General features: G+C 42.7%; 1 protein-coding gene across 1 annotated transcript in view; it reads right to left on the reverse strand.

The window, feature by feature from the left end:
* The window catches only part of LOC141984481 (protein eyes shut homolog), a 785,366-nt gene that overhangs the window by 435,726 nt on the left and 333,903 nt on the right, over window positions 1–15,737 (reverse strand). The window contains exon 7 of the mRNA XM_074947561.1: window positions 13,015–13,174. Coding sequence (XP_074803662.1) covers window positions 13,015–13,174 — 160 coding nt within the window. The remainder of the gene's footprint in view (window positions 1–13,014; window positions 13,175–15,737) is intronic.

The following is a 15,737-nucleotide window of genomic DNA, read 5'->3' on the forward strand; positions in this document are numbered from 1 at the left end:
TACAATTTATGTTTTCTTTTGCTGTGCAAGCCATTCTCCACAGTGACAGTTGGATACAATTTTATACATAATAATACACATAACTAACACAGATTATGACTCTAAAAAGAAACAGTCCATGTCAGCTCTTTCTCAAGTTGTGCACAGTAGACCAATTGTCCTTGAAGAAGCTTCCTCTAATTAAATACTATCTTGCCTTGTGAGTAGAGCAATCATATTGGCAGGAATTGATTGGGCGTGTTAGACACTTCATTTAGTTAGTAGAAAAATCCTTTAATTAAAATAATCTCACTGCTGTTAAAATTAATTGCATCCCATGCAAACTTGTTAGCTAGAATTTAAAGTTCAGCTTCAGTAATATTTTTTTCAGGAGGAAAAATATCTTTCAATATTAGGGAGATTCACTGATACCAAGCCCTGATTTATTTGCCGATTAGTTTATTAGGGAACTTTGTGTTTTCTCTGAAATCTTTTTTATTATTAATTATTGTTATTGCTATTTATTATTAGAATTGAGTGCCAACCAAATCCCCAGATCCAGAGATTCCAAATTCTGAGGAAGTGAAGACCCAGACTGGCTTCCAAACAGGACTATTTGTTATGCATGACACTAATATGTACATTGACTACAATAGGGTCTATGTTCCTAAAGCATTAAGGTGCTTTTGTAAATCCCACGTTTAAGTGCCTATATATGGATTTAAGAGCCCAACTTAGGTCCTCTTTGTGAAAATTTTGGCCAGTGGGACTACTCATTTTGCATAAAGTTAAGCTCCTGTATAAGTCTTCACAGGATTGGGGCCAGTAATAGCAAACATCTTCATTGACTCACTGTACAAGATCAAGGTATGAACTGGTCAAAGAACTTCCCTGGTATCATTATAGTTTCCCATATAGTAGGTATGTTGGATGAATTGCCACTGAAGTATGTGCTCCAGCATGTGATGCTTTCAACATTTAGAGCTCTGCTCTTTGAGGTGAAAGGAATAGCATTTTTAGCATTGTCGCCTTCAAAGTAGGCATCGTTGATAAACCCCACCTTCCTAGACTATGTAGCCACCTCAACAAATATGGAAAATAGAGGTAAAATATTCACCAGATAAGTGCTACCTGGAGGAATCCCCTCCATGAGGGTGGAGGGTCCCAGAGCCCAGGTTCCAGCATCTACATTGCAATTAAAGAGACCCATAGCCCAGGCCCTGCAAGCCTGAATCAGCTGACATGGGCCAGGAATGGCTGCTTAACTGCTGTGGAGACATACCCTTAGGCCCCCTTCTCTCCACAGGCAGAGAAGAACAAAGCAGCTTATTCTTCTACAAAGCCCCAGTTTTCCCTTTTTTGTAGAACTGATGGTGTAAGTCTTTCTTTTTACCTAGAAAAATTAAAAGGTGAATATCATGGAGTCCTTTGAACTAAAGGTACCAATGAACTGCAAATCCACATCCCCCCAGGATCACATCTTGAAGGAGATGTGGTAATGCCCTCATTCCACTTTGACTATTTTTAAAGTGTCAGAACAGAATGCATCCAGGGCAGAATACACCCAGGGAGATTTCTGTTTTTTCCACCCTTCACATTCTGAGGCAAATCCTCTTTATGGTTGTTTCTTATTCCTAAAACAAATACTGTGCTCTGGGATAGATTGAGTCTATGTGGAGTTGTGCTCCTTTGTGAAAAGGATCTCTTCAAGGTCTGTTCATGTTCTCCTTGTATACCATGGAATCATACCAGTTCTTATACAGCCAGATCATTCCACAGTACTTATTTGGACTAGGAGATAAAGACAAACAGTACAAAAATACAGAAAATGTTAAAAAAGCCTGGCACAATATAGAATTTAGAAAGAAGATAGACTCTTGAACACTAAACATATTGAGTTGATTTACAATGCAGTGCTGTACTTGTGGGAACTCCAGACAGTCTGTGACATACAGTAGGTTAAGTCCCTATTTTTTTCTTGGGTCTTCATTTCCACACAAAAAATTAATATGAAAAACCAAAGACTGTAAAACTGCTCTACCTGATATTTCAAAGTGAAACATGATACCACTATACAAATCTGTCTATTTAAAATGGAGCAAAGGGTTCCCACTGAGTTTGGATATTTTTGAATATGCTTACATTTCCTAGTATTTCAGACCTGTATTTGAAGCTCTGCATAGTGAGTATATTTGGCCTTTATGAATAAATTTCAAAGAAAAACTATCTGTGGTGAATAAATATACATTACATGGCATCCTTAAAGACACTGTAGTTTGCTTTAATGTTTATCACATTAATGGCTATGGATTTACAGGTTTCTGTTTATGTAATCTAATATAATGCAAAATTACACTGACATAAAAATCATAACACCATCACAGATATATAAGACAGAGTTTCATAACATCTAGGATTCATACTATTTCCTTACAAACGCCAACCCTTCTATCTCTATTTTCTTTCTTAACAAAAGGCCCAAACTCTGTAGATCTGTACTTGTCTAAAGGCAAAAATATCACTGTAATCAAAGATTGTAGAATCAGTTCCAATGATTGCAAAGGGAGTTTTGCCTGAGTTTGGACTGCAGCACTACTGAAAGTGCAGAGAGGGAGAGATGGGGGGGGGGAGAGTAAACTCAGTGGAGTTCCTGTCTTCATCATAATTTGGCTAATCCATCCTATCCCATTATCCCTAGTTATATTTGTACCATGCTGAACAATTTATTTCCTTCTTTGATAGTCAAGCCTTCCAAATCCTTGTAGATGGCTAGCATGACCTTGATAGTTTGTTGCTAAAACATATTCCACATAATGGGCCATACCCATCACTGGTGTGTGTGAGCCACTATATCTTCACTGAATTTAATAGGACTATACTGATTTACACCACTTGAGGATCTGGCCCAGGTAGTTGTCTTAAAGTTTTTTTCATGAGTCAGTCTTCCAAGCTGTCATAAATAGAAAAGGAAGGGTAACAACCAGTAATGAGGTGCCAAAATCTTAACAACGGGTTCCCTCCTCACCCCACGAGGGGGTCGTAGCCCACCCCCGCCCCCCAGGACTCTTGCCCCATCCAACCCCCCCACGTTCCTTGACGCCCCCCTGCCCAGGACCCTGCCCCATCCACCCCCCTCCCCTGTCCCCTGACTCCCACCAGAACTGGGCAGGAGGGTCTCGTGGGCCACAGTAGTGGGTGCCCACCCCACCCCTAAGCGCCAGAGGAACCTGCCGGGGGGTGAGATGGGGAGTCCCAGCGGTGCTTACATGGGCAGCTCCCAGGAAGCATCCGGCAGGTCCCTCTGGCTCCTAGGGGTGGGGAAGCGTAGCTGGGGGGGGAGCAGGGGGAGCAGCCACTCCCCCACTGATCACATCAAAAGTGGCGCCTTAGGCGCCGACTCCCTGGGTGCTCCGGGGCTGGAGTACCCACAGGGAAAATTGGTGGGTGCAGAGCCCCCACCGGCAGCTCCCCACCCCGGGCCCGGCCCCAGCTCACCTCTGCTCCGCCTCTGCCTCCTCCCCTGAACACACTGCCCCGCTCTGCTTCTCCGTGCCCCTTCCACCCGGCTTCCCATGAATCAGCTGTTCGGCGGGAAGCCGGGGAGGGCTGAGAAACAGGCCGCGGCTTCACACTCAGGCCAAGGGTGGTGGAGGTGAGCTGGGGTGGGGAGCGGTTCCCCTGAGCGTATCCCCCCCCCCGGGTTACCTGCTGCGGCGCAGGCGGCCCTCCTCTTGCCCCCCCACCCCACCCCAGCTCACCTCCGCCTCCCTGGGCCTGAGTGGGAAGCCGCTGCTTGCTCCTCAGCCTGCCCCGGCTTCCTGCGCAAACAGCTGATTCACAGGAAGCCAGGGGGACAGAGAAGCAGAGCGGGGCAGCACGTTCAGGGGAAGAGGCGGATGCGGAGTGGAGGTGAGGTGAACTGGGGCTGGAGGTGGGGCAGGGAGCTGCCAGTGGGTGCTCTGCACCCTCCAGGGCTGGAGCACCCATGGAGTCGGTGCCTGAGGCACCACTTTTGGCCGGTTAAATTTAGAAGCCCTTTTAGAACTGGTTGTCCCTCGCGGAACAACTGGTTCTAAAAGAGCTTCTAAATTTAACAACCGGTTCTAGCGAACCGGTGCGAACCGGCTCCAGCTCACCACTGGTAACAACCTTTATGTATGCAGTAACATCAAATCCCTCCTACTGACTTTCATGGATTTTGCCACCCGATGGCCAGAAGCAGGGCTAAAATTGTGTGCCAGGCATTAGCAGACATTTTTGCCAGGGTAGGTTGGCCCTCCGACATCCTTATGGATTTGGGAACTAATTTCCTGGCAGGAACCATGAAAAGCCTTTGGGAAGCTCACGGGGTGAATCACTGGGTTGCCAATCCTTACCACCATCAAACAAATGGCCTGGTGGAGAAGTTTAATGGAACTTTGGGGGGCCTTGATACGTAAATGAGCACTCCAATGATTAGGACCGGTTTAGGGTTTTCACCATTTGAACTTGTGTATGGCCGCGAGGTTAAGGGGCCATTACAGTTGATGAAGCAGCAATGGGAGGGGTTTACACCTTCTCCATAAACTAACATTCTGGACTTTGTAAACAACCTACAAAACACCCTCCAAACCTCTTTAACCCTTGCTAGAGAAAACCTAAAAGATTCTCAGGAAGAGCAAAAGGCCTGGTATGATAAACATGCCAGAGAGCGTTCTTTCAAAGTAGGGGACCAGGTCATGGTCTTGAAGGCACTCCAGGCCCATAAGATGGAAGCATCGTGGGAAGGGCCATTCATGGTCCAAGAGTGCCTGGGAGCGGTTAACTATCTCATAGCATCCCCTACCTCAAACCTAAAGTGTACCATGTTAATTCACTAAAGCTCTTTTATTCCAGAGAATTAAAGGTTTGTCCGCTTACAACCCAAAGAGGAGATGACGCTGAGTGGCCTGAAGGTGTCTACTATGAAGGGAAAAGTGATGGTGGCGTGGAAGAGGTGAACCGCTCAATCACCCTTGGATGTATGCCGCGACCGCAGATCAAGGAGCTGTGTACTAGCTACGCGCCAATGTTCTCAGCCACCCCAGGACTGACTGAACTGGCATACCACTCCATTGACATAGGTAATGCTCGCTCAGTTAGACCCCAACCTTACCGGGTGGCTCCTCAAGCCAAAACTGCTATAGAATGAAAGATCCAGGACATGCTAGAGAGGGGGGTAATCCACCCCTCTGGCAGTGCATGGGCATCTCCAGTGGTTCTAGTTCCCAAACCAGATGGGGAAATACGCTTTTGCATGGACTACCATAAGTTAAATGCTGTAACTTGCCCAGACAACTATCCAATGCCACGCACAGATGAGCTATTGGAGAAACTGGGATGTGCCCAGTTCATCTCTACCTTAGACTTAACCAAGGGGTACTGGCAAGTACCGCTAGATGAATCCGCCAACGAAAGGTCAGCCTTCATCCCCATGTCGGGCTGCATGAATTTAATGTGCTCCCTTTCAGGCTGCGAAATGCACTCACCACCTTCCAAAAACTTGTAGATGGTCTCCTAGCGGGATTGGGAGAATATGCAGTCACCTACCTTGATGATGTGGCTATCTTTTCTGATTCATGGGCAGAACAGCTGGAGCATCTACAAAAAGTCTTCGAGAGCATAAGGGAGGCAGAACTAACTGTCAAGGCTAAGAACTGTCAAATAGGCCTAAACAGAGTGACTTATCTTGGGCACCGGGTGGGTCAAGGAACTATCAACCCTCTACAGGCCAAAGTGAATGCTATCCAAAAGTGGCCTGTTCCAAAGTCAAAGAAACAGGTCCAATCCTTCTTAGGTTTGGCCGGATATTACAGGCGATTTGTACTGCCCTACAGCCAAATCGCTGCCCCACTGACAGACCTGACCAAAAAGAAACAGCCAAATGGAGTTCAGTGGACTGAAGAGTGTCAGGAGGCCTTTAACCAACTTAAAGTGATACTCATATCTGACCCTGTGCTAAGGGCCCCAGACTTTGACAAAGCTTTCCTAGTTATGACAAATGCGTCCAAGCATGTTGTGGGAGCAGTTTTAATGCAGGAAGGACTGGATCAAGAATTCCATCCTGTCATGTTTCTCAGCAAAAAACTGTCTGAGAGGGAAGGCCACTGGTCAATCACAGAAGAGGAATGTTATGCCATTGTGTACGCTCTGGAAAAGCTACGCCCATACGTTTAGGGACGGCATTTCCACCTGAAAACTGACCATGCTGCGCTGAAGTGGCTTCATACCGTAAAGGAAAATAACATGAAACTTCTTCGGTGGAGTTTAGCTCTCCAAGATTTTGATTTTGAAATACAACACATTTCAGGAGCTTCTAACAAAGTGGCTGTTGCACTCTCCCATGAAAGTTTCCCAGAACCAACTGGTTAAAAGCATCCTTGAAATGTGGGAAATATTGTCAGTAGTATATCTAAAGGTGCATGTGTCTTATTAACTCTATTTTCTCCTAGAGCTCCACGGAAAAAAAATCACAGCCAGTGTGGAACAGGCTGCCCAGCACCCAGGTGGGGGCATGTCTTAAATATAAAGGGAAGGGTAACAACCTTTATATATGCAGTAACATCAAATTCCTCCTGGCCAGAGGTACAGAATCACTTACCTATAAGAGGTTAATCAGTTCCATTAACCAAGTTGGCACCTGACCAGAAGGACTAATGGGGAAAGAAGATACTTTCAAATCTGGCGGGGGGAGTTTTTTGTTTGTGCTCTTTTGTTGTGTGCCCTCTCAGAGAGAGAGAGGGACCATGAAAAAAAAACATCTCCTAAAGTGATCCTGAAATGATACATCTAAAATTACAGAAATTGTAAGTAAGCAAGGAAATGCTCTAGAGTATCTTTTGTTTTAGCTTGCGAATTTTCCCTATGCTAAAAGGGAGGTTTATTCCTGTTTTGTAACTTTGAAATTGAGCTTAGAGGGGGATCATCTGTGTTTTAAATCTTTTTATTACCCTGTAAAATTACCTTCCATCCTGATTTTACAGAGGTGCTTCTTTTACTTTTTTTTTTACATTTTTACTATTTTTTTTTACAGAGGTGCTTCTTTTACTTTTTTTTTTATAATAAAGTTCTTCTTTTAAGAACCTGATTGGTTTTTAGTGTCCTATAAACCCAAGAGTCTGGTCTGTGCTCACGTTGGTAACCTATTGGTTGGTATATTATTCTCAAGCCTCCCCAGGAAAGGGGGTGAAGGGACTTGGGGAGATATTTGGGGGGCATAGGGCTCCAAGTGGCCCCTCCCTGAATGTTTGTTTAAATCACTTGGTGCTGGCAGCAACACCATCAAGGACAAGGAAAGTATTTTATGCCTTGGGGAAGTTTTTAACCTAAGCTGGTGGAATATAAGTTTAGGGGGTCTTTCATGCGGGTCCCCACATCTGTGCTCCAGAGTTCAGAGTGGCGAGGGAACCCTGACACAAGCCCTTTGTTTATTTTGTTGTCTTGTGTGAAAAAGTCTCCATTTTGTGAAATATTTATTCTCTTAAGGTTCTAAGACTCCATAAAGTATCCTGAATGTGGTTTCAGCGGTGCCATAATGCCTATGTGTATCCAGACCCAATTCATTCTGGCTTTCAGTATTGCACTGCAAAGTCATGTCTTGTAACAGCTATATCTTGCAAATCCTCCAAATTTTGCTGTCTACTCTCAGCTCTAGCTGTAACATGGCTGTTTTCTGAGAGTCTCCCTCACACTCTATTGTTCTGTTCTATTTTGTTTGCATGGATGTATTAGCTTGCTTTTTCTCTTCCCAAGGTGACTCATTTAAAAAAAAAAATTGTCCTGTTCATATATCTAGCCTTTTTAGACCTCCTTTGTATTGTACCTCTATCCTCAATAGTATTTGAAACATCTCCCAGGCTGGTATAATCTCTGAATGTGATTAATGTGTTGTTTAATCCTGCTTCCAGATCATTAATGAAGATGTTAAACAACATTGGAACTAGCATCGATCCTTGTGGCACCCCACTGGACATGTATCCCCAACTCAGTGCATTGCCATTTATCATTACCCGAGGTTAATGGTCCAACTCAGCCAGTTTTAAATTCATAGGTCTGTGCTCATAGCCAAGTAACTAGAACTGATTTGCCAGGGAAGGTTTTATGAAGACTGTTTAAAGTACTTTATGGAACTCAAGGGGTTAGATTCATCCCTGTCTTATGCTGGTATGTCCGTCCTCTTCTGCAGGTGTAACTCGGGGCACACACTTGGAAGCAGAAAGTCTGCTCAGAGGTTGCTGTAGCAGTAAAGGGGCCTGCAATTCTGTTTCAGTCTGGCATGGGTACCAAAGCCAACCAGCACAGACCCACAACTAATTGGCACAGGAAAAGGCATCCAGGGTATGTTCTGGTTAAATGCATCCTCTAGGTAACCTCAAAAAACTGTATATAATAGGACAAACCTTCCTTGGGTTTCAGTGCTCTCTTCTGGAACAGTAAGTGTATTGTGCATATTCCTGCGCTAGAAGAGGCTAATATAATATCTCTCTATGAGTGAAATGGTATTTTTAAACATTTTAACAGAATAAAATTTGTTTCAAGTGTGACATAATAATGAACTGCTTCCATCTATCATAGTTACTTACAGAGTCATCACCATCGTATCTAAGTGCCTCACAATGTTTTGATTAGCCAAGCAAAGTCAGGTCTAACACTGTGTCCAGCTTTCTATCACCTGAAATCCCCAAATTTAGCAAAAGCATCAATGGACAGGAAATTTTGCTTTTGGTGAAAACAGAGTGGAAAATGGGGAAACCTGGAGCCTTTTACATCTTGTTAGCAGAGCCACCAGCTTTAACCAAGTCTGTAATTGTCCATAGATCAAAGAACTGATTGATGGCAGCCATTAACACTTTCTGGCATAACAACATAACCATCACAGCTCTGCCCTTCCTCCAAATACTGTTTGAAAATGTTGACACCCTGAAGGACTTATCTCAGAGACAGAAAAAAAAAAGAATTAAGAATGATGGGAACATGGGCGGGTATGATAGGACCTGCCTTGGCTGCCAGACTCCCAGTTGCAGAGTTGGTGGGGGTGGAGGGGGAGTTTTTGCGATATTATGCACTGTGCAGGTTCCAGGATGGCTGAGGAGGTGGAATGTGCTATTCAGCTTCCCAGATTCATCGGTAATCTCCCTGGACTCCAGAGAGATTATTGAGGAACCCAGGAAGCTGAGTAGCAAATACTGCCACCTCAGCTGCCCCAGAATAGTATGCATTGGGCAAATCTATTCTTCATGAGAGTGAGAGTTTTACCCCAGGGCAGCTTGGGGTCTGGGGAGGTGAGGCATGTGGCAGCTGCGGCTGGCCCGGGCTTCTCCGGGCCAGGGGGGGGACACTCATGGGTCCTCCGGGTGGGGTGGGGGTGGGGCAGGGGATCTTGGGGCTCTGGCGGGGGGGGGCATGGGAGGAAGGGGCAGAGCTGCGGGGTAGGGGGGCTCCACCTGCCACCCATGGGTGGGAATCCCTGGCATGGGAAAAGGGGGGGCCCTTGCATGAAAGGAAGGGGTAGCACACAGAGCCCCTGGCATGTGGCAGAGAGGGGGCACAAAGAATCCCTGGTATGAGACAGCTGGTGGTGGGGGTTATAGTGAGTCCTTGAAATCCAGGGAGATGGGTAGTGTGGTGCACAGGGAGATTGTTGGGATGTGGAAAATGGAGGGATGCTCGCAGCCCCTGGTATGCACAATGTTTTTGGCCTACAGAAGCAACGGAGTGTGTATGTATACTCAAAACATCCCTTTGAGGTAGGGAAATGCAATTACCCCCACTATACAAATGGGAAACTGAGGCACAGATAGACTAGGTGACTTGCCCAAAGTCACACAGGAAGTGTGTGGCAGAGATGGAAACTCCCAAGACCTAGGTTAGGATCATCCTTCCTCCATGCTTCCACATATGTGCTTAAAATCTGTCCTCTAACATCTCTATATGCCACTCCAACCATGGCATAAAGCATGGCATGAAAGTTTCTTAAAAGAAGAGGAAAAACGCAAAAATGAATGATCTTCTCACAGGTTTTGAATTTTCCTTATGGTTTAGTGGCCCAAATTTTAAAAATTAGCTGCCATATTTAGGCAGCTAAATATGCAACATGTTTTTTTCAGGGGTCTTGAGCACATACAGCTCCCATTAAAGCACTTCAAAAAAAGGTTTTTTGTTTGTTTTTTGTTTGTTAAACAAAATAAACTTTGGCGAGTCAGATCATAATGTACAGGTGAATAAAGATCTTGACTAGACATAAGGTTTTTTGTGAATGACCTTTCATTTTCTTATATAAGGTCTCACTAGATCAGGCCAAAATTTGCAAACTTGGTTGCCAAATGTTAGACCTCTACCTCCAGTTTTAGGCAGCTAAATTGACCTGGTTTTCAGAAGGGCTGACTTCAATGGGAACTGTAGGTGAAATTAAAACACATTTAAATTGAACATCAATGATTTGAATAATTAACTGTTTAACTTAAAAAAAAAGGCACTCTTGAGCTAGGATTCTCTTGTTGATCTTATCCTAACAACAGAATGATGAAACTTCATCAGAATAAATGTCCTAAAAATAGGAAGTCTCATATTATAAAATAGTCCGCCTACATTTTTAGAATAAAAATCCTGCAATGCTCTCCTGGGCATGGTCTGAACTTGTTTCTTTTTGCTGGGTTAAGTACAGTTCATAAGGCTAATACTTCAAGGTTTTAAGCACCCTGCACTCCCAACTCGCCTTAATGGTAGTGAAGAGATTCTCTGGATCTTGCTGAAGTTGCTCGGCATATTGCAAAATTAGGCCCTGTGATGAAATAGGACCATAAGTGATTGCTTGACTTTTAAGATTGCATGCTAGACAAGGAAACAGGATCCGACAGTTTCAACACCCTTACCCACAAGGGAGAAACCATGATCATGCCAATGATTACAAGTCATTGACACTGAACAGGTCTGTTTTCCCAGACAATGAACAGGTCCTGTTGGATGTGCCATTCAACTGGGATAAAACAGTCTTAGGCTCCAGGATACCTCATACCCAAGATCTGAAACAATATAACTATTGAACATTATAGTAACTAAGTCCAGACGCCCACAAAGAAAGAGGAGCTTTCTTAAATCTCATTTTCTTGTGAGATAGGGGAACCAGAAACACACAGATGAAGATCTGAGCTTAGTAGGAGAATATAAATTGATTCTGTTCTGTACTGTTCCTATAAGTTAAGCGGAAAACTTACCTGTGGCGCTCTGCACCTGAAAGCAGGACCCTGGAAACCCCATATTCACTCCTGTCATATAATTATGAGATATTTCATACAAAGGATGCCATATCAGATATCTTATGAAAAGTCATCTGCTGAAACCCATTGTTCAGTCAAAATATGTATATCATTAGTGTATATGAAGTTATGAGATTTTGCTGTATGATTGTTACTGAAATATGTTGTAAGTTTGAGAGTCTCCACTGCTAGTTCTCCAGGGACAAAAAAGGAGGTATCCCACTCCTAGGAGAGTGTTAAATGACCATTAATCAGTGGGGAGTTGCAATCGAGGGATATACAATGCTGTAAAAGGGCTGCACATGCATCATACAATAGGGGATTGCACTACTCTTGTGACTCAGCAAAGCCCACCAGGACATATCTGGGCTAGTGTTTTCCAGGCATATGGACTGAGGATATAAAAAGAGAAAAACTGTTTGATCCAAATACTGCCTAGTTTAACAAGGTATAAGATTTAGACTATGCACTTACCTTTTATTTTCTTTGGTAACTATCTCTGACCTTTTGTGCCTACTTATAATCACTTAAAATTTATCTTTCTGTAGTTAATAATCTGTTTTATATTTTACCTAAAACAGTGTGGTTTGGTTGAAGTGCTTGGAAAATCTCAGCTCGGGTTACAAAGGCTAGTGCATGTCCTCTCCACATCGAGGGAGGGGCAGTCTGGATAATGAACTTACACTGGTTAAGCTTCTGAACAGGGCAAAACGGTACAGTTCTGGGGTACGAGGCTAGGGACTTGGAGATTTGCTGGTGTCTTTCTCTTTATGGTCCGTGAGAGGCTCAGGGAGCGTTCACACAATTTATCTGGACATTGGGCTCCACATGTTGTTGTGCTAAGTGATAACCGTGCCTGTAGGGGTTTGCTGCTTGTTACTAGCAAAGCATTGTGAGAGACAGCCTAGGCTGGAGAGTTAAGGGGACACAGCAGTACCCCAATTCCCGGTTGCACCCCGAGAACTCCATTATACTATCTAACTTATCTTATATTTAAACATCAGTTTAAATGAGATTATTTATGCATTAGACTGCTAGCTGTATCCACCCCCTGGAATGATGTCTTCCAACTTTTCAATAAAAATATTTTAAGAAGGAAGTTGGTCAATTTATTATTGGTCACTGGTTCCTAACAGGGGGACTCACAGGCTTCCAAAACCCAGTCAGACATGCAGAATGATGAGTGGCCAGTATATACTGGGTAGTGTAGCTGGATCCTGGTCTAAGAGTGGAAGAATCCTGAGATTCCACCTCGATACAAGTAAGGGTAAGAGGCAGAACAGGTCATTAGAGTATTCTAGGGTGAATAAAAGGGGAATTGGACTAAATTTATCTTGATTTTTTGAGTAAATGAAATTGCTAACTGGAAACTAAGACACAGATTTTGCACCCATTGCAGTGAATGGGAGTTTTGTCATATTACAACCTGAAATGGGTACTTCAGGGATTAAACAGATAATGACAAAAAAAATTAATATCATAATTTGTTTTGAGTGAAAGCCAATTTTTACCCCCTCATGCATACCTTTATTCTTTATGTTCTTATAAGAGGGCAGCTACTTTTAAAACTCATTTATCAAACTAGCATAAAATTATCTCTCTTTTAAGCTTTTCATTTCATTGACTTTAAAGATGTGAAATCCACAATTCTTATGCTCTGATTATAAGGAAAGGAACATTAAGTTTAACTATTATTTCTGATCAGTGCTATAATGTTTCATTAGAATGCAAATCTTTACATGCACTTTAAGCCCCTCCTTACCTGTGAAACCATGAAGACACAGGCATTGAAACTGTGGTTGCTCATTCGATTGGCTCATATCGATACAAGTAGCTCCATTGTAGCAATTGTCAGGGTAAATTAAACATGCATTTTCAACAGATTGGCAGAATTCCCCTGTCCATCCAGGAGCACAGAGACACTAGAAATAAGAAACAAAACAGTGAAAAAATTTGCAGATATTTTATCTAACATTATGCACCAAAGTAACAGCATAATGAAACATTGGGTGTTTGCACCCAGCTAAAGATATAACATACACATGCAGTTACAGATGGTACACACACCTGACTCAACATGAAGAACACATTTACTAACCTGGATGTTGGGAAAGTGAGTAAGTAAGGGTAAGGGGCAGGAGTATAAACATAGCTGGGACTAAATCAGTGGGGCTGAGGGAGTGCAGATAGGAGCTACCTTCAGAAGCAAAAAGGCTCAGCTACAGAAGATCACTTGGCTGTGGTTTATATATATAAAAATAAATCACTCTGGAGGATGGGAAAATACTTGCAGCTGGGGAAATATAATGGTGTTGGAGGGTGAAAGGCTATCTTTGCTGTGTTGAGAGAAACTAGGATTTTAGCGTAAAGGAGATATTAACAAGGATTTTAAAAAAAACTAAAGTAAGTTGTGTTTTGTAGATAAGATTTATGTCAAAATAACTCATATAGTGTCATCAGAAGTGATTTTTCTTTAATATTACATCCATTTCCCACCCTTCTTGTTAGTCTCAGTTTTATTTAACATCTTTCTTAATGATGTGGAGGTAGGGTTTAATACCACAATCAAATTCAGAGAATATTACAAACTAGGAGATATTGCAAACACTGATGAGGACTAAAGATACTACAGAAAGGGCTGAAAGAGGTAACATATATGACAGAAAAATATTGGTATATCTTTTGTCTTTTTATACTGTGCAATCTTTGAGGCAAGTGCTAAGTTTGGAAAGCACCTAGCACACTTTGGGTATCACCACGACCTAAAAAAATAAATTACATAAATAACAAAACACCCCACTCAGAGACACCATATTTTTAAAAGGATATTATTAAGGTCGCAAACTTAAGCACTCAGAAGTCAGGAAATGACAAAATAAGGGATGCATGTGCAACTTTAATTAAGCCCCTTTGTGCATCTCTATTGTGATACAGTTTGTAATTACATGATCACCTACTACTTTTTCCACAGCCCTCCTGCCTCATTCAGTGCTCACTAAAGAAGCAGCCAGGCAATATTTCTTTTTATATTCATATTTCACCGTGTGGCCACAGGCCTTGTTTACCACACACCTTTATTTACTGCACTGAAGATAAAATTATTAATTTCCTTAAGGTCTTTTCTATGGTGCTGTCACTGTAGAATCTGAGTGCTTCGCAAACATTGGAGAATGGAGCTGCCAAACATAAACAAGCGTCTACTGAGCATGTGTAAACTACCGTTTTTCTGAGATTTGTAATTGGGCCAAATTTAAGCAGGTTTTCCCAGGAATGGCAATAAACATATCCCTGACAGCAAGGTCATCCCTCTGCCATATTTCAAGTCCCTACTCCAAAGCATGCAGTAGTAGTAAGGATCTACATGGGTGAAGCAACATATTTTTCCCTAACCTTGATTGTAGTAATAGCTAAATTGTTTTTACTGAAACTTTCCTTAAAAATGCAGCCCGAGGTAGATACCCTGCATGGAAAATTTCAGCCTCAATAGTTAAAGTTTGACAAAGTTATGAGCTACTTAAAACAGGATCTTATAAAGGAAAGCGTTAGGTAGCCTTAACTACGCATACCACTACCTGTGCCACCCATAACAGAAAGTACAGGAAACTGTTAGAAAGTATAATTTACTCTATAGGTTAGTCTATTCCAGTGGTTCTCAACCTTTTCTCTGATGTGACACACCTTTACTTATTTTGAGGCACACTACCATATTGTCTCCAAATGAACTCACTCTCTTGGATCTAGACTGTTCTCAGTGGGAGCTAATGACAGAACGAGGAGTAATGGTCTCAAGTTGCAGTGGGGGAGGTTTAGGTTGGATATTAGGAAAAACCTTTTCACTAGGAGGGTGGTGAAACACTGGAATGCATTATCTAGGGAGGTGGTGAAATCTCCTCCCTTAGAAGTTTTTAAGGTCAGGCTTGACAAAGCTCTGGCTGGGATGATGTAGTTGGGGATTGGTCCTGCTTTGAGCGGGGGGTTAGACTAGATGACCTCCTGAGGTCCCTTCCAACCCTGATATTCTATGATTCTGTGATTCTTATCGCCTCAGTTTAAGCTGTTTACCCTCCCTGCCATTCACAGTCTGTACAATAAAGTTAATGATATTATAGTCTAACATCTTTAATTTTATTGTATAGACTGTGACAAATATTTTCAGCTGACTCACACCATTCACACCAACAAGATTCCAAATTAAAAAACAAACTGTTTTATTATATGATGAACAACAAATAATACAAAAATTGTACGAATCAAGAAACATCAGCTAATGATATTATTTTGCATCAAGACTTATGGAATTACCTTTTCATCTATGAGGCACTTCTTTTATATAGCTTTGGAAGTGAGCAACATCAAATGCCAAACTCCAAGTCAGACATCCAAACCTAGCACTATCTGACATGGAATGGAACGCAGACACGATGCCCTGAATTTGATGAATAGAGCAATGCTGCACACTGTGAATCGCAGTCTGTGATGAGTGAC

The sequence above is a fragment of the Natator depressus genome, chromosome 3 (genome assembly GCF_965152275.1).
Source record: "Natator depressus isolate rNatDep1 chromosome 3, rNatDep2.hap1, whole genome shotgun sequence".
Taxonomy (NCBI): Eukaryota; Metazoa; Chordata; order Testudines; family Cheloniidae; genus Natator; species Natator depressus.